Source organism: Elephantulus edwardii, unplaced genomic scaffold, assembly GCF_000299155.1.
Source record: "Elephantulus edwardii isolate Elephantulus edwardi_28Jun2011 unplaced genomic scaffold, EleEdw1.0 scaffold00103, whole genome shotgun sequence".
In the NCBI taxonomy this organism is placed as follows: Eukaryota; Metazoa; Chordata; class Mammalia; order Macroscelidea; family Macroscelididae; genus Elephantulus; species Elephantulus edwardii.
Genome location: NW_006399853.1, coordinates 8,596,730 through 8,616,345, shown reverse-complemented (window position 1 = coordinate 8,616,345; position 19,616 = coordinate 8,596,730). Strand labels below are relative to the sequence as shown.

At 39.2% G+C, this 19,616-nt stretch overlaps 1 protein-coding gene across 11 annotated transcripts in view; it reads left to right on the top strand.

Annotated features, from left to right (window-relative positions):
* Positions 1-19,616, top strand: part of TCF4 (transcription factor 4) — a 419,315-nt gene that overhangs the window by 264,614 nt on the left and 135,085 nt on the right. For 7 of the 11 annotated variants that reach the window (XM_006891721.1, XM_006891719.1, XM_006891720.1 and 4 more), the window contains 2 exons: positions 13,848-13,977; positions 14,527-14,576. The exons of 2 other annotated variants lie outside the window; for them this stretch is intronic. In XM_006891721.1, the coding sequence (XP_006891783.1) occupies positions 13,848-13,977; positions 14,527-14,576 (180 nt within the window). The remainder of the gene's footprint in view (positions 1-13,847; positions 13,978-14,526; positions 14,577-19,616) is intronic. 2 more of the 11 variants (XM_006891726.1, XM_006891728.1) reach the window with 1 other exon arrangement.

The window sequence follows — 19,616 nt, the reverse complement described above, 5'->3', positions numbered from 1 at the left end:
GACAACGCAGGAGGGAAAGGCCTTCTGACTGGTATAATCGGGGTGGGAGTGTCGGAGACAGTACGATTGGCACAGGACAGAGCAATGTTTAGGGCTGTTGTACATAGGGTCCCTATGAGTTGCAGGTGACTCGACGGCACATAACAACAACAACATCATGTTGTAAAAATCCACAACTTTTTTTTTTCAGGACTTTAAGTAGAATTATACAGTCATGGATTCAAAGCTTTCCTTTGTTTTTTTCTAGGTTTTGTGTCATAGCTAACAAAGATATCCACTCTAAAATTTTTTCATTATATTCTTTCTTTTTTTCACTTTTATATTAAAATAAAGTATGAAAAATCTTAACTGTTTTCTCATGTGGAACAAATGTTTCTAGTCTATTTGCTAAGTATTGTTTCCTCGATGGTAATTCTGTCATCTCTGTCATAAATCTGCCTACATTTGTTAGGGTCAAAATTTTCTGTCTCTGTAGTGGCAACAGTACATTATTTTCAGTTATTTTGTTGTGTATTCTCACGTGTTTCTCTCTCTCTCTCTCTCTCTCATTGCTTTATAAGAATTTTCTTAGCTATTTTAATTTTCCTGTCAACCTTAGATTATTTTTAGAAACTTTATTTCCCATCTGTAGATCTTTTCAGGAATACACTACTCATCTTTCTCCCATGAAGCAACTGATGGATTCGAATTGCTGGCTTTGCAACCCAACACTATGCATTAAGTAATGCACTGTGTACTTTGGCTAACTGATGTGACTCACTTACTGCTCTTACTTGAGAACTGACTCTTACCTGACTCACCAGTGGGTTTTGGAGGCTGTATGTCACATGGGAAGAAATTGCCCATCTTTTTCAGAGCTGCTGGTGGCTTTGCACCTCCAGGAAGTCAACTTTTGGATTAACAGCACAACTCCCTACAAACTATGCACCAGAACTGGCAGACTCTTAGAAGACCTCTAATAACTTTGAAGTGAGCGAAATAAGTTAAAAAGAAAAGAGAGGTCCGAAAGATAGATTTTGCCCAGATTAGCTGTGGAAATAGGAGTGTGAGTCCAAGCATTTGAGAGGCCAGAATGTGTTAGGGAACAGGAGTCCTTAGGTTTCAGAAGGCTAACTCTAGAAGGTAGAGGTAGTCAGTGAATGGTTTGAGTGCAGCTTAGGAGAGAGAGCAAGGGCATGAAAATGGAGTATGTACAATCTCATGATATTTCTGCTGAGACAAAATGATTGAGCTTTGAGGCTATGTCTTATGAAAAGCAAACCATTCTGCCTTTGCTTACTTAAAGCAGAGATAAGTAAACCATGACTCATGCCAAATCTAGTCCAAAGACCCTTTTTGTTTGTTTTTAAATAAAGTTTTATTAGAACCCAGCCACCCCACAGCAGCAGACAGAATGATTGCAACAGAGACTGCATGACAAAATCTGAACTGTTTACTGCCTGTCCCTTTAAGAAAATATTTGGCAGCTTGGGGGAGGTCCGGGGGGGGTATGTGGAATTGTGTACCAATGGGGGAGTTTTTCTTTTGCTTTTCAAGGAGAGGAGCAAACAGGGTGGGGAGAAGGGTGCAACAATGAATGAATGGAATTCCAGAATCTCTGTAGATGTTCATTGAAATGAAAAATAAATAAATTAAAATTAAAAAAATTTTTAAAAAAAGTTGTTCTCTGTGTTTAGTGGTGCTAACTTGGAGAAGTGAGCATTGGCAGAAGAGTTCAGACAGGTTGGTGCACAGAGTCTAGGACTCATTAGACCGCTTGCTGGGGAGAAATATAGCAAAAACTTTGTGTTAAAGCTCACTTTCAAGTTCTGTTCTTATTCTAGTTCTTGTCTCCTCTGGCCATTGTTGAGACTTTGACCTTTACTAACTTGCCCTGTCTCCGGTATTAGAGAAATGACGATCCAAGTGCAAAATACTATGTTAGGACTGACTGACCACAAAAGAGAGTAAATGCCCAGCCGGGTGTCTTACATTTCTTGCACATTCTCGGATGTCATTGCTCCCGAGGTAACCATCCTCATCGAAACACACAGCAGTCCGCCCTTTCTGGCTGTTGTTAGTGTGTCTGCTCGACACTGCCTTTCCTGCTAGCGGCTGTGGCATCGTTTACTCTGTTGTATTTGGTAGTTGCATGCATGGCCCCAGCTGTTTCGGGTTTTCTTTGGGAACCCAGCTCTTCAGGTGAATTATGAACCATCTTACAGCCCAGCTGATTTAGGCAAGGCCAACTATTTTTCATCCAAACCTCTCTTAGTACAAACACAAGCAAAAGAGAGAGAGAGAGAGAGAGAGAGAGAGAGTGTGTGTGTGTGTGTGTGTGTGTGTGTGTTTTGACAGGTGTACAATTCTTGACAGTTTCTGATTCTTCAAATGAGTTTCTCTTAAAGCACTGAGGTTAGAAATCAAAAGCTTAGTGGGAAAGATACTGAGTCTTCTGCCTAATAAGGATCAAACTTTAACTTCTTTGTGAGGATTTGTGAGGCAGTGTCTTTCAAAACCAGTCTAGAAACTCAAAAGCTGAGGAAAAGTAGGAGTTCTGTGCCTGCCAGAATCCAGATGGAGAGGTTATCTTCATGAGGTAACAGTTGAAGTCATACGAGTATGTTCAGCAATTAATTAATTAGTTCATTAATAGATTGAGTTGGCATTTATTGGGGTCATCCTGTGTACCAGGGCCCACTGTGATAGAGCCAAGAATCTAGAGATGATTGAGGCGTGCTTTCTGCCGTGAGGAACCCACAGGCTCGAAGAGAGAGAGGAACCGTGTAAGCGGTACAGACAGCAGATGAATTTTTCAGATGGAGTGGTGAAAAGTAGCAAGAAGAGGACTGTGATAGGAAGTATATCTTTACGAGGACTGCGGGGAAAGGAAATAATAATAATAATGAAACAAAAATATAATAATATAGAAACAAATAAGGATTGGAACATTATTAGAGAAGCTGACAGGTCATAGAATCAAAGACTGAGGAAAGTGAAGGCAGTCTAGGAGAGGGATTTCAGCTGAGGACGGAGATTTCAAAAGCCTGAGTGGTTTTAGAACCAGCATGTTAGATTGATATTATTATGATAATGTGGTAAAATGCATATGGCACATTTTTATGTTACTGTATATTCTAAGAAGAGGCCACCAGTGCCATTTACTGCCTCTTTAAAGCTGCTGCAGGGTCTGCTGTGTGTCAGGTCCGACTCAATAGCACATAACAGTATATTCTATATGTGACTACACAGTGTAGTAGTATGTATGTTTTACCTTGAGGGAGCTTTGGTGGCCTCGTGGTAAGAACAGTCACTGTTATCCCAAAGGCATGCGGTTTGAATCTACCATTTGCTGCATGAGAGAACAACGGGTAATGTAGTAGTTGTTGTTGAGTGCCGTCGAGACATTGGTGATTCAAAGCGACCCTGTGAACGAAAGTCCTTGACACTTGGCATGACTTTCATCCTTTCTCCAGGTTCATAGGGTTTCTGGAGGCAAGCTGTTATGGAAGCCTGCTTCCAGGCTTGTTTTAATCGGGTAGCTCCACCCAACACTGTCCACCATGGGTAACCATTTTCATATTGGACTCATTAGTGTCACAGTGTTCAGCTTCACAGCAGCCACGAATTACCTCTGTACTGGAAGTGGGCACACCAGGGCTATATGACCTAGAAGAATGTAGTTGTAGTAGTAGTAGTAGTAGTAGTATACATTTTATCTTACAATATGTGAATAGAGTTTAATTAGCTATTGTAATATTTGCATATTGTAAGACACACCTACACATATATAATGCTCCCCATCAGTTACTAAAGAGAGTCCTGGTTGTGTAGTGGTTAAAGCACTCAACAGCTAAGGGAGAAGTCGGTGAGTCAAACTCCACGGCTGCTCTGCAGGGCAAAGGTGTGACTTCTGTGAAGTCTGTTTCTGTAAAGATGTACAGTCTTGGAAACCGTGAAAGACTCTTCTGTTCTGTCCTCAGGCCACTGTGAGTTTAAATTGACTTGACAGCCCCCCGCTCTGACTCCCCTTCACCTCCAATTAGCAAAGGCTTGGTAAGAGTCAGGAACTTTGCTAAGCACTTGCTCCGATCTAATTTAATCTTTACCCTGAGTAGGCGTTATTATACCATTTCCCAGACAAGAAGTCTGAAGCTGACAGAGCTGAGACAGATTGTCCAAGGTAACCCCAGAGCGCAGGTTGCTCACAGGCAGCTTTGCTCAACTCCTGGGTTAGGTGGACTGCTCTGGCGTAAGCTTTAGGGATTGAGCGGCTGATATTAAAATAAACAGAAGAGAACCAGACGTCTTCTGATGATGGCTGCTGGAGCAAGATGGGCACAGAGGGGGGCTGTGAAGGCAGGTCTAGCTCAATCCCTGACCTGGCTCTCTGCTGGCTAGCACTCAGCCATGACCATGGCTCCCGCCCTCTCTCCACACCTACCTGTGCCACCGAGACACTTTCTTCAACTTAGTCGATCCTGACTCTTGGCTGCACATGGTCCTCAGAAGACACTCAGTCACAGCTTCTACCACTGCACCACTTGTAGCCTTCTTGTTACTCTTCAGCCATCCCTCGCCGCCTCCTACTTTTGCTCTTCTGACTGGTTTGTTGGAGTTTTTGTTAGTGTGTTTTGGGTTCCTTCCTTCCTTCCTTCCTTCCCTCCCTCCCTCCCTCCCTCTCTTTCTCTCTCTCTCTCTCTCGTGTGTTTTGTGTGTTGGTTTTTTTTAAGTGAAGTAAATAAAGGTAGTTGGGAAGACAAGTGGAATAGGCTAATGCTAAAAACAAAACCCGAAAAGAATAGTTATTTAAATCCTAGATAAAATCAGTGGCAATAGTTTTGTGTTCCTCTTGAAGTTTATTTAAAATTTAGCATGGCACTATTTCTGAGCCTGGTCTTGTTGTTTTGTCATAGAATCAGAACCAGCCAGTGGCTCACCCTCCAGCAGGTTTTCAGAGGCAGTAAACTGTCTGGGAGGAGATTGCTCATCCTGACAGCTGACCCTCCAGCAGGTTTTCAGACGTAGTTGCTCATCCTTCTCCCATGGAGCATCTGGTGGATTCAAATCATGTGTGTTTGGGATTGCAGTGCAGCTTCTTACCACTAAGCCACCAGACCTCTGTGATGTGGCTAGGATTGAAGAAACTAAAAAAAATGAGTAAGCCATTCCTTGTTTTGACTAGTTTATAAGGCAGGTTGGTTGTTCAGCCACACAATCTTAACAGATTAGGTCTTCAAGAAAGAGAGAATCTGAGAAGACAAATGGGCCGTGAGCATTTTGTGCACACTCTCCTGGAACTGGGAATCCTACACCGCTGGAGGGGTGGATGGTGCAAAGATGCCATTGTACATTTACAGCTTCTCCAGAAACAGCACTTGCCTTATGTCATGCGTCCTAGGTCTGTCATATTGTTTTGCAAATTCTTAAAGTTATCGGAGCATTTGATTTTGGCAAACTCCTAGCACTTACACTTCAGTTAAGTACCTATGCGAGCTATTGGCTAAGACAGGTTGAATGAGACCTGGGTTTCTGCCATCCAGGAAGACTGTCTCCACATGAAAATGTATTTATAGATCTTTGTTTAGAGAGGAAGACATTTGCAACAACCTTGAAATGGGGCTTTCTTCACCAGATATGATGAAGACTGGCATGTGACAGTTTGATATTCCTTTATTTTACTAAAATAGCAACCTGGCCAAATACACTTTTCAGCACATTTCCTATAGCCACATAGCTGACTGCCTAGTACCTTATCAGGTCTTATTCAAGTTATTCTATTTTTACTTTGGAGCAAAATTGCTGAAGACATTTTAAAGGCAAGTAGTGATTATAGCATACTTATCAAATGATATATTAAATAAACTTCCCAAACTGAAAAGGATCACTAATGGTTAGGGAGTTGGTTGATGGTCCGCGCTGTCAAGTCAAGTCCCAGTCATAGCCAGCCTGTGAACAGGAGCTCTGAACCCTGCCCTGTCTGTGCCATCCTCATCCTCCCTGACACTTTTGAGCCCATTGCTGCAGTCGCTGTGATGCTCTATCTCATTGAGGGTCTTTCTCTCTTTCAATGACCCTCTGCCTTTCCAAGAGTGATGTCTTTTTCCAAGGAGTAACTTCTCCTGTGACTTAGTGATAAGAAGCTATTCTGCCAGTCTGAAGGCATGGGGTTTGAATCCACAAGCTGCTTCACGGGACGGTATGAGCAGTGCCCTCCTGGGCAATTTAATGGCTCTGAAACCTTGTGGGAGGATCAGCTGGGATACTTAACAGCCACAATCAACCCACCCCAAGTAGGAGGTGGTGCTGGTTGTTATGTGCCATCGAGTCTCTTGCAACTCATAGCTGCCCTGTATGTACAACAGCTCTGAACCCTGCTCTCTCCTGAGCAAGCCTTACTGTCTCTGATACAGTTACCTTAAACCCTATGTTGTTTACATAAGATTCTTGAAAATCCTTTTTTTCCCAGTTCTAGCCTCCCATCAAAAAGTTTTTCTTATGGATTAGACCTTGGAGTTCAGAATTTTCACAAAAACCTCTCTCACTTTAGGCAAAATGATACATAAGTATACAATAAAAGTGATACTGGTTTGGTGTTTTTTGTTTTGGTGTTAGCATTTTTAAATATTTGATAAATGGGTGAAAACATTAATCTTGCCAGCCCTTGTGCTCTTGCAATTTCTGTACAAAAATGCCTGCATTTTTACTTGACCATTATTCTGTTATACATTAAGAGTTACTATGACAACCTATAAGCCACATTATAACATTTATTTCTTTATAAAGAAAGACTATGTTTTCATTTTTTAATGTTTGGTGATATATAATCACTGCAAAAAATTGTTTTGCTCAATGTAATTTTCCTTTGAGGAGTTACTAAAAAAAACAACACCCAAACCCAAACAACCATAGTGTTTTCTTATGATGTCTTGGAGGAAGTAAAGATTCTTTTCAAATAGCACTTCATTAATATTAGAGCATAATAATTTTCAAGACAGTATCTCAAAAGCATTCACTTGTAAAGTGTGAAGCATAAAGCTGGACTGAGTTTGAAGTTACTTACCAGCTTCTCCATACAGCTAGTTGACATTGCAGTGAGGTTTTGAATACACTTACATGACCTGGTTGATAAAGTTCTAGCACATACAAATCACTTGCTGTTTTCATATCCTTAGGTAACCATGGGTTCAAGCATATCAGAGATGATGAAGATGACGGAGTATGGGACAGGATTCAGATTTGTTGTTCATAGTGTCTCTATGAGTTGTAGTCAGATAGATGGCACCTAATAACAACAACAATTAACAGACGCGTTTTCATTTCATGTCTGGGTGAAATAACAGTGGCAGTTTGCCTATGTCTGCAAAGGCAAAGGTAAATGAGTTACTAACATACTGCTGGGACTGTTGCAAGAGTGTGGCCATGTGTGCTTAAATTACCAATATTGACTGGTGATCAGGTTTTTATTTTATTTTATTAATTTTAATGAACATTTACAGAGATTTTGGATTTCCATTCATTCATTGTTGTACTTTTCTCCCTGCCCACCCCTCCCCCACCCCACAGTTCGCTACTCTCTTTGAAAAGTAAAAAGATAAGTTTTTTCATTGGTATACAATGCCCCCTCTCACCGCCCCAGGTACACTCCACTATGCAACCTTCATTCTGGACTCTTGTGATAACCATAATACCCTATCATATATCGCTTTTATATTGTTCTCTCCCTCATCTGTTTCAATGCACTATACATAATTTATCCAGTTTTTTTCAGTCTAACCACAGCCCTGATATCAGTCCCATTCTATAACAATGGCACCATGCAGTATTTGTCCTTTTTTGACTGAGATATTTCACTCAGCATAATGTCCTCCACGGTCACCCATTTTGAATAATATTGCATGAGTTCCTTGTTTTTCAATGCAGCATAGTATTCCATTGTGTGAATATACAAGTTTCTCTATCCATTCGTTTGTTGATGGGCACTTGGGTTGTTTCCAACTCCTTGCTATTGTGAACAAAGCCACGATAAACATGAGTGTGCATTGATAATCAGTTTTTATGTTAAATGTGGTACAAGACTAGTCATTTCTTGTTGCCAGCATAGCTCATGGCTTAGAGGTTATTATGACTCCCTGTGCTGCTGCTGTTGTATTTGATATTGAGTTGGTTCCGACTTGGACTGACTCCCATGGGGAGCACTGGTGACTTAGTGATAAGGAGTTGCACTGAGAACCCAAAGGCACACAGTTTGATCCCACCAGCTGTTCTGTGGGAGAAAGATGGGCGTTTTCCTCCCAGCTGATGAACTGCTTCTTTTTCTCAGGTGAAAATGCACAAGAGCATCCCACCGCGATGGTCTGTAACAACATGTACATTAGAAGGAAACTCCCCAGTCCTGTGCCGTCCTCGCTATCTCTCCTGTCCTTAAAACCACTCTTCCACCCACTGTGTCGGGCCTTCGAGCTGAAGGTCCTCTGCTCCTTCAGTGCCCCTTTACTTTTCCAAGCTGTCTTTATTCAGGACTGGCACCTCCTTGATAACATGCCCAAGATTGAGATGAAACCTCACCATCCTTGCTCTCAAAGCGAGCATTCTGGCCGCACTACCTGTGTGACTGTCATATTTAACTTTGGCTGAGCTTATGATAGTAACATTTCAGAATTATTGTCCGTTTTTTCACTGTTCACCTGAAAGCAGAGGATCTAACTGACAATCATCCACAACTTCCAGGACATCATTATTGCTGTCCCGTAATATAGGATTGTGCTGGGGACCAGCAGAAGAAATGGGAGCTGTGTGGTGGGTTATTTTATGTCTTACTTCTTCTGCTTCTTATACTAAATCTGCAAAGAGCTTTTTCTTCTCCCCCTTTTATAGAGAAGGAGAATACCTTTTAGAACAATTGTGTCATTCCAAATTTCACTGCATGCATGTAGTTCTGGGTTGGAGATCATCTATCTGGCCATAAAACCTCCCTCTTTTTTTAATAAGTCAGAAATCTACTCCTGATTTATATAAAGAAATGTTCATTAAACCTTTAAAGTAGAATTTAAAAAAAATTTATCTAGAGCTTTTAACTTATTTGTTAAATGATAATTTGAGCTCATCTCTAATGGAATAGCAAACGAGGACGTCCCTAAGCATGGACATTATACTTGACATCTTGTCTTTTCCTGGTCTCACAAGTTCTTTTTTGCTGAAATGGACAATGCAGACACAGGGATGAAATGAAACAGTGGAGGAGTTTGTGCTTCCAAGCCATTAGGTATAAGGAATAAAGACTGTCCAAAGACTGACCTTCAGCATGGAGCATTGAAGTTCAGAATGGACAGGTGGAAATATTGTGCTCTTCATTGCCCTTTGGTGCAAGATACAGTCTAGATTGCAGAGTAAGTGCCAGCAGCAGCAAAATTATCGCCCCCTCCTGCTCCTGGAGTCAGTCAGCGATGGCCCTTCTGTGGTCAGAAAGGCAAATTCAGCAGCAGCTAGTCGATTGGGATTTGCAAAAACTTCCCCATGGCTGTTAGGAATCTTATTCAGCAGTGTTTTTTAAAACTCGATTCTGTGCAGAATTAACTCAGTGGAAATGACCTCAGTTGTGATAAAAAAAGTGTTTGCAACAAATCGAAGGTGTCAGTTTTGTCATTGTATGTTTTTGCCCTTAATAGTGCAGAGTCGATTGGGCACCTCCACCCGTACTCTGCATTCATAAGTTTTATAGTGGCTCAGAATTTAATTCCATATTAATGTAAAGCCTTCCCAAATTCCTGGCTTTATCGAGTCAGTTCACCATACAAAGCCACTATACATCACTTAGGTTTGCGATGAAAGAATGGAATTGCAGCTGTGTGAGTCCTAGAATACCCAAACATGAATTAGACTCACAAGCATTTGGCAATAGTTCAGAAAAGAAGCTTAATCTGGTTTCATCTGAGACTGCTTTTTTTCTGTTCTACAGCATCCCCAAGATGTTGTGTCTGATATCGGATCACAATGCAATGGGGGTGATGCAGAAACCAGAGAAAGCCCCAAGAAACCGGGGGCGCACCATTTGCTTTTCTTCTGCAGATTTTACCCTTTCTACTTTTTTCCTGTTCCCAGGTTTCAAGCCTGAAATTCAGGGTCATTCACCTATTAGATGAATTAATTATAAGCCCAAAAGGCAGCATTCATCATACTCTGATCTCACTCATATCTATAATTAAGGGTAAATATAATCTTCCTTTTTAGAAATGAACCACCCACCCATTACATTTGAAATGCCGACTGAAATGAAATAATAGTTCCGAGCAAGATGATTTTAGTTTAACAAGGGGAAAAAAAGTTGATAATTTAAGCTTGAAGCAGTTAGTTCTATTTTTGATTACCATTCAGTTATAAATCTAATTTGAGATATCGGCTGCTTTTCTGTTACTCAAGTTTAATTCATGGGTTTGCCTCCCTGGTTGCATAAGCAGAGTTCAGTGGTTCATCTTGGGTTTGAAAAGCTTCACCCCCCCCAACAAGGAATGGGGGCAGGGCTGAAAACTGGGCAGAAGTACAGTCTGAGACCCAGATTGGATGCAAACAAACACAAACCTTCACTGTAATAGCCCCTCACAGAAAGCCTGCATTTGGCACTGGAGCGCCCGCAGCAGGAGTGGGTAGCTCTTTAGAGGAAAGTCCGTTACATGGGATGGGAAGGGGTCCCCAGTGTGTTTAACCCTGACTGGCAAAGTCAGCGTATGCTCTTCTTGGGGCAGATCTTTGAAGTCTTGAAGCTGTTTGCTCCTCAAAGCAAAGGAAAGAGTAAGGAGAAGGACTTGTCTCATCACGCTGCAGACAGTTAAGCAAAGTGCTAAACTCAGTGTGAAAGATTTACAGGTTGGCTCTCTAAGATGCCACATCTTGTTCCCCGCGCTTCCTGGCCTCTCGCTCCTGGGACCCAGTGTAACCGCAGTGTGTCAACTTGCACAGTGTGAAAACCCCAAAACCATTGTAGCCTATTTCTGGCCAGCGTTATCTTTGCCCTTTCTGAAAGCCGACTTAACTCTCAAAACTTCACTTTTCTGGAGCCTGCGTGTGTCTCCAGAGTTCCAGATGCATATGGGCAAATTCCCGTATACGTGTAAATGAATGCCTTACTCGTTTGTGTCGTGTTAAACTGAAGGCCCTTAACTTTTCCCCATGCAGAAACATAAGTTCAGCAGCCAGTGGGAAATATTTTCTCTTTCTCATTGCTACAGGCAGTTAAGTATATGAAGTAAAGGGCAAACAATTGTAAATGGTCATTGTTCATTCTGCAAGTAGACTATATAATGGGAACACATATTTTTATCTTCCTTTTCCCTAGTGCGATGATTAGAGCCCTTTCAAGTGTGAGGAAATACTTATTTTTGTTGCATTAGAAGAAGGATTCTATTGTCCCAAGGAAAGAGAAAAAGGAACAAACAGGTCTGGGGGGTGGGGGGAAAGTACAGAGCAAGAGAGGAACAGGAATGTGCTTTGTTTAAAAAAAACCAAAAACACCCAGGAGCCACCAAATGCTTGTAAATGCCATCTGATCTTAGAACTGTGTCATCGTGCATAGTTCATGTGACCACACATGTATGTGTTAGATGCCTGATTTATTTTCAGCTGGCCCATGAAATGATTTTCTTTTAAATTAACAATAAGGTCACTTCAGCCAGTTAGCAGTTTTCTGCTTGTCATTTTTGGATCTTTTTTTTAAACAGTTCTGTTGTGAATGCTGCAAAAACTCAGTGGAGAGATGGCATTTTTATGCCGACCTACTGCCTACATCTACTTTCTTAGAAAGTAAAAACCTTTGCCTCTAGGACCAACCCAAATGAACTAGTGGCTAGCTCATTAAAAGGACAAGGAAGCATTTTAGTATATTTGCTCCACCCTTTTCCGCATATCTTATATACCTTTAAAAGGAGAGAAATGAAGAAATAAGAACACTATCTCTCCAGAACACAAAGGTCTTAGTAAATAACTATTTGCACTCTTCTGTGCCTGCCAGGAAGATTTTACCAAACTCTGAGGAGGTTGTGCTTTGAAATAATAGCTCACAAGCTAATGTATGGAAATGTCACCAAAAAGTTGGACTTTTATTACTAACAGTGACCATCAGTGAAATTTCAGGCTAAGAGTCTAAAATGTTTGAGAACTACTCCTAGAAATAATTTAATATTATGTACTACTGGGAGCCTGAGTTATAGAACCACTTTATCATGAAGGCCCCATTGCTTTAGTTTGTCGTGGGGTAGTGCCTCTTTTAAGCTCTGAAGAGGTGAGTACAGAGATGCCAGCTTTTTAATCAGTCATGTGGTTAGTTATGAAGATCCCAGCTATGAGATTCCTACCCAAAATGTGCTTTTGACTTAGAATTACAACCTTGAAGTTCTGTTTAAACGTATTGATTTTTAGGAATCCCTTGAAAAAGTCTTGAACTAAGATGAGGGAAGGCACGCTGGTCAGTACTGATCAGTCCTTTTATCTGTTAGTCATCCAACACTCACAATAGCCCTTTGGAACCAAGAGGTTCCCTTTATGATATTTAGCTATATGGCGAGGGGAGAGGGGAGGTTTTAATTTTTGATTTTCCAGCTTATGGGTCATATTTGACCAACTGCTTTCACCAGAAGACATGCCACTTTGTTGAGCTATTTAGGAATCAAAAAGACTGTCTTAATTTAAAACAAGGACTCTTTGTTTTAGTTGGTGACTGCCTTGTGAAATTTTTCAGTTCTCAGCGGGTTAACCAGGGAACAGGGGCAGAGTCATAATTGGCCTATTTAGAGTATTTTGCATGTGAATAGTGTGTTAGTGAAGCATCCCTAAGTCTGTTGTGAGTGACATGGTGATTAGAATTTAGATTAGGGAAAACACAGTCTGTACTTTATCAAGGACAGTAATTAGTTCAGTCAGTAAAAGTTGATTACAAGTAACGATAAAGTTAGATTTTTTAGTACTTAATTTTAAAATTTCTCTATTAAATAGTAAATCTGTTCTTAATATAAATGGTAGCATCTACACTTGTTCTATTACATATCAGAATAATTAAAAGAACAATGTGTTCAAAGCAGAGTATAATCAGGCGATTTATATATTGTGGGTAAGTTTCTCTGTAGCTCTTAGAGACTGTAATATTATTGTATAATCTTTCTTATGTCATCATATTTGAAAGTTCAGTAATTTGGCACATCGTGCTAAGCTAATGATATTTGTGAAAGTTTACTTAGGTTCAGGAGAACGTTTAATCTGTGGGGCTGTGGTTTAGCTTCTGATAGTCCTCCAGAGAATTTTCTAAGATCCTTTCATTCGTGTGTGTAGCTTAGGATGCCTACCATTTCTAAAATTTTGGAAGGTAATGTGAGCATTAGCATTTTATCTTCTGGTCCATTCATGGAGGACCATGCTGCCCTGGTCTCGGCTTGGCTCCGTGGAAGAGCTTGCAGCCGCCCTCACCCCAGTGGAATCAGCTGGGAAGTTTTGTCTGCTCGAAAAATGAACTTCTTCCTAGGTCTGGCTAAGGCAGGGCAGAAGTTGTTCACACAGATAGGAGCCTGTGTAGAGATAAAGAAAACACCAGTCTTACGTAAATGCCATTTGCTTATCAAAGGAAAATGTTAGCCCTCTGAAAAGATTTTTTAATTTTTTTTTAAATTTTGCTTAAAGGGAATTGCAGAAAAGTAAGGAATGTGAAGGGGGAAACTTTGAGGTCGCTCTTACTCTGCTCTGCTTTCCTTTTTTGTTTTGTTTTCTTTGCCTCTGGCAGATGTTGTTTCCTTTTTGCACTGGTTTAAGTACTAGCAAGCAGTTGGAGGGTGGTGGATGGAAGAATGTAACCGTGTATGTTTGTCTCTCCCTTCTTAACCTTCCAGCAGAGTCTCCTTGGAGGTGACATGGATATGGGCAACCCAGGAACCCTGTCGCCCACCAAGCCTGGCTCCCAGTACTATCAGTATTCTAGCAATAATCCCCGAAGAAGACCTCTTCATAGTAGTGCCATGGGTAAGTAAGGGACTCGCTGGCTGTACCAGTTAGTGAATGCTGTTAGTATTTTTCTTTTCTTATTTATTTTTTTTAATTAAAGACAATCTTTTCTGCCCTTACCTAGAATACCAAAACCAAACACAACCCCATGAAAGTTTGCCCAGTTTTGTCACACTAGTGACTTCTTCCGGTCAACCCCCAGTCCCAAACAGTGGAAAGAGGTTACACCATCCAGTGGCAGCCTTATTTGTCTGGAGGCTGATTTCTTGCTCTCTCTTGGCTGTATCCATAAAGACTCTTAAAAACAAAAGAACAACAACCCCCCCACCCCCAATCATTAAAAAGTTCAAGGCGTCATATTTAACAAAGCAGTGTTTGATTTCTGCCTTAAATAAAAGGAATGGTGGTGACTACGTTTTTTTTGCTAGGAGAGTGATGTTTTGTTCTTTTGTTTTTGTTGTGGGTTTTTTTTTAGTGCAGTCTCATCTAAATGGCTTTGTGGTTTAATGCATCTTAGTTAGGAAAAGAAATGTAAGAAGAGCTTACAGAGTGCTTCTTTTCTTTCAGAGGTACAGACAAAGAAAGTTCGAAAAGTTCCTCCAGGTTTGCCCTCTTCAGTAAGTACGGCCTGTTTCTGTTGTGGATACTGTTTATTTCTTGCTTGCTTTTTTTCCCTTTTTTTTTTTCCTCCCTGGTTGTGTGTTGATGCAAAGAGGATAGGAGTAAATGAGGTTCCAGGCTCCCAGAGCAGCGCATTTATCTAGGATGTGGATGAGGTGGGAGCAGGCTGCACGCCCCGCCACCTGACCCACCTTGGAGTGATTAATTGCACATCCTGGAAAAGTGGGCGGTTATGTTGATATTCTGCAGGTTAAGCTCTGAAGAGAGCCTTGAAAAGGTGCCTGAAGTTCAAGGAGTTGTACCTGAACAGGGCTTTCAGGAGAATGAGTATTAGTTTCATGTGTTGGTTAAATTCTTTGTCAGTATTATGATGATTTATGGATTTGCATGCGAAAGGAGATTTGTGGAGAGGATTTAGGAAAAATTTACATGGGTTTCAGCCCAGAGTGCAGGGAGAATGTCTCTATTTTCTAGAGAGGTTGCTGAATAAAAGCTGCAAAGGTACTGCTTCAGTAGCTGTTTGTGTCTCTAATACCAGGTGACAAGTAGAAGAATCCAGCTGTAACCAAAAGCATTCTGGGTCTTTTTAATAGCGGAAATTACAGAGCTATCTCCACCCACTCCCTCAATATAGCAAACGTTGGTTATGATCACAAATGTATCCTGTATTTTGTTGAATTCTTACATATATTTTCAAATTTACATTCATAGATCATTTCATTTAGATTTGTTTAGGGCTCAGCTAGTTCTAGGAATTATTTTCTCCTTCCATAGTCTAAAAATATGATTTCTTCCTTCCTTCCTGTAAGAGATGTATAGCTATTTAATTCATTGAAAAGAATGCTAATGAATTTTTAAGTTCTTACGCTATAAAACAAAATTCTCTTTCCCAGAATCGATTACCAACTTCTGTATTAGTTCTAGTTCTCTGTCTGGTTAAAGTAGTGTTTTATTAAAATGCGTTTTGTCAGTCCACTCACTTTAGATAATCAATCCACCTGTATACTTGATTTCATTTCAGTTCAGCTAATCTGAAAATTTATAAATGAATATATTAAAATGAGCCCTATCGGAAGTAAAAAAGGGAAAAAATACACCATAAATTTTATATTCTGATTACGATAGGCTTGGTAATATTGGAGAGACATCACAGAATTATTCATAAATATGTAAAAATATTGTATACATAAATCTGCCAATAGCAAAGTTTGGGAATGTATAAAAAAAGGCGTAACTTAAAAATGTACTGAATAGTTAATTCTCTGAATTTCTATGTCATATTGGAACTGACTCCCCTCAGGTTTTTAGTAATGTATTTTAAACTTGAAGTTGGTGGTGTATTTAATGTAGATGAAACTTTAGCTTTTAATCGCTTTTATGACAACTGACAGGAATACAGCTTTCACAACTGTTTACATTCAAAACATGCCTGTGCTTAATACACACAATACTAACTACAATAAGTGGACTTTTGGATTTCTGAAATGCTGGCATGGTTTTGTCTCAGGCATAAAAGCCATGGAAAACCTTAAAAGCTGTAGTTATTTATGCCTCATATTGAAACTTGAGTTGTTTTGTTGGTTGTTTCTTTCTTTTTTCTTCCTAATGCTCAAAAACCGTGTGATTTAACATTTCTCTGTGGTTAGTCATTGTCAAAAATTACTCACCATTTGCTCTAAACTTGAAAATGTTTAGCTATACTTACTTAGCTGGTTGCTGTAGAGAGTTGTACTTCGATCATTTTATTTTTGTTATTAAGACCATTTATTTTAGTCTGGTATGTTGTGATATACTACAGAGGCTAACAGTAGTACCAGAAAATTAAAAACTGAGGAATTGGAAACGTCACTTTAAAAAAAAAATTAGTTTTTAGCCTTTAGTGCTTACTTTAGGATTTAGTCCTCTTAAGGAATTTTATTTGGCTAAATGTTTTTTACCCTTACAAAACCTTTTGGATAAATAACCCTTTTATAAACTCACGGAGGAGAAAAGTTCAGTTACAAACAGAAGTTTTCTCTTCATTATTTTGTTTAGTTTTGATTTTTTAGTAAGAAGAATAAGACAGTTTGGGTAATATTAGAACCAATCATCAGTTTATGATCATTATTTTAAAAATATATCAACTCTTTAAAGAACACTTTGTCCTGCTGTTTTATGTATTAATTCCTTATTACTCATAGATAATGCATGTGCCTTACCACAACATAAAATTATATTCTAATTAGATAAAGAGATACCCATACTAGACTCTAAAACTCATTTGCCCAGCCTTCTCTGTATTTCCTTTCCATGGTGGAAGATCCGTCCCACCTTTAGGAGGTAACTTTCTTATAATCTATCTTTACTTTTTACTTTAAAATAAAAAAACTTTCATCCTGGTAGTTCTGTTTTTATATTTTCTAGACTATGCTTATTCTTTTAAATACACAAAAAATTATAATGGTCTGATAACTACTTCTAATACTTGCTTTGATTATGGTGGTTGTATATCAGATATTGGAAGTAATAAAATACTTCTTTTGGCCTGATTATGAGCAGGTAGGGACATTTATAGGTAGTCATCCATACATATTTTCCATGATAAATAGTAATAAGTCTGTCTCAATATGTTGTGTCAGCACAGTTTTTCTTAGATAAAACAAAAAACGTTTCAACTATAGCCTTCCACATGCAGATATTATTTACAAAGCGACTCTGTGAAGGCTGGTCTTCTGTGACCACTATTGGGCCTGGTCAACATGGGAGATGAAGACACTGAGGGGATTGTCTGGCCCTGTTTTGAAAACACGGCAGCCTCTGTGGAAAAGAGAAAACATAATTCTGACATTGTAGCTTAGATGTGGCAGGATCTAGGTGTGTGTGCATTAGTGCGGTGCCTCGAGACATCTCGCCACTTTAAAGTCATGGTGTAGAATAGGATGGAGAAGGCCTTCAGGTCTGTAGGCACCAGTGGCATAAAGAGGCAAGGCCTGAGCTTAGGGATAAGAGGGGTGTGGGGGGGTGTTGTGTTTCTACAAGCAGTATGAAATGGCAACTAATTGCCCTGAAGAAACTTGCCTATAAAACTGTATTACTGTATAGAATGCTTCTGCTAATCCAGAAGTTAGTGTGTTGCTCTTTTTCCTTGGAGTCCTCATCCCTTAAAGAGTTCAGTATTGCTTGGTTTCTTGTTAATGCCAGAACTTATTTTGCGTGCCTGAGCTCTGGAGGCTCCAAGCGAACTTCCTGTTTTGCTAGATTTCCACTTCTTGGTTTTATTTTTCAGACATATTTCTTCTTAAAATTAGTGTTTCGCAAGCTTGCTGCACTTTCCAGTAAATTTCTCATCTTTATGTAACCTAAAAATCACATCTCTTGAATTCATGTAAAGGTTTCCGTGTAGAGGAAAATGTATTCATATTAGAGAAGTTGGGGAAGGGGGGAAATAATCTATGTTTTTTAATATAAATAAGCAGAAATTCTTAAAATAAAGAAACTGGAAAAATAATTTCATACTGTGCCTTTTAAAATATTCTTACCCCACACAAATAAGGAAAATAAGGTGCAAAGAGGTGCTGTTTCCATTCAATTTAACATGATTGTGTTTACCAGTATATAAACATATAAAATCCTGCTCACTTATAATTTGAAATGTTTCAAAAATGATACACATTTTACTAGAAACCATTTTAACCACTGCCCAATCCTACTTCAGGCATTGGTAGGATTTATCTCCATTTCTGATTGGCTTTGAAACTTCATTAAGAGTCTTTCATCCTTAATTGGGATCCCTGGAAGTTCAGAATTTTCGGGAAATAAGTGCTCTCACCCTTAGGAATACTTGATGCGTTCTCTTCATCACCAGCCATTTCTCTAACTCTACTTTTCAGTCACGTTTATTTTATATGTTAAATTACACTTTCTGAAAAAAACTTTTTTTTTTTTTTTACAATAAGGAAACTCTGGAAAACTTTGTATCAAGTGGTCAGAATTAATTTAAAGAGTAAGGAAAATGATTACAACTCCTAAGATGAGTCTGAAAAAGAGTTGGAAAGGTCAGGAAAATCCGAAGCCCGAGTTAATCATTAAGTAGATAGGAAGAGTAAAATTCAGTGTGTTTGATACACAATTATTAATTTCAATATCCAAAGAATTCTTAAATAACACTGAGTCTTAAGTCTAAGGGATTCTTTTACAGAAGCCAAGTATTATGAGGTTCAAAAAAGATAAATAATGTTAATGACATTATCCTGTGTATATAATGACATTATATAAAACATCCCTGATATGGTGTTGAATTTAAGCCGCTTTAGGAAAAACATTTCTTCCCCCGAAGTAGTATTGGAAGAAATTACAAATAATTTAAATAAGAGATGGTACTTTTTTACCTCCTTATTAAAACTTAAAAAAAAAAAAAATCGGCCCAAACCTACTCCCATTGGGTTGGGATTGATTACTCATGACCTTTTGCAAGCATACTGTCCATTTTCCACCACAGAGTGGCCCATATACTAGAACTACTGACTTTTTTGTTAGTAGCCCTGTATGCTTTTCTTCCTTATTTAGGAGCCTAGTAGAAATTATAGAAGATTTAAAACAAACAACAACAACAAAAACCCAACCCTCTTAGTTTATTAAATACTTAGTTTCCTCTGTCAGTTTTCAAATTGATCATAAATTATAATCATGCTTTTCATTATCAGTGTAGTTTGAGCTTGTGCAATAACATGACTTTCTTTAAAGGGAATTTTATAGTGAAATAGTGTATTACCTGTCACTATAAGTGCCAATCTTGAGGGCACTGTCTTGTGTAGGAAAGTTGAAGATGAATCACATTGTATGATAAGGAGGGTCTTCTGTAAGCTCCATTCCTGGAGAGGAAGGTGTGTTGTGAAAAGGTGGAACAGTAGTACTCTATAGCTCACAATATTAAAATTTGACCGTAGTCTAACCATGCCTATTTTTCAATTAATTGTATTGAAAGGTGAGTTTTGATTATTTAAGTTGTGTATGTGAATTTGGAAAATTTATAGGCACAAAGAAAGCTAAGGATAACT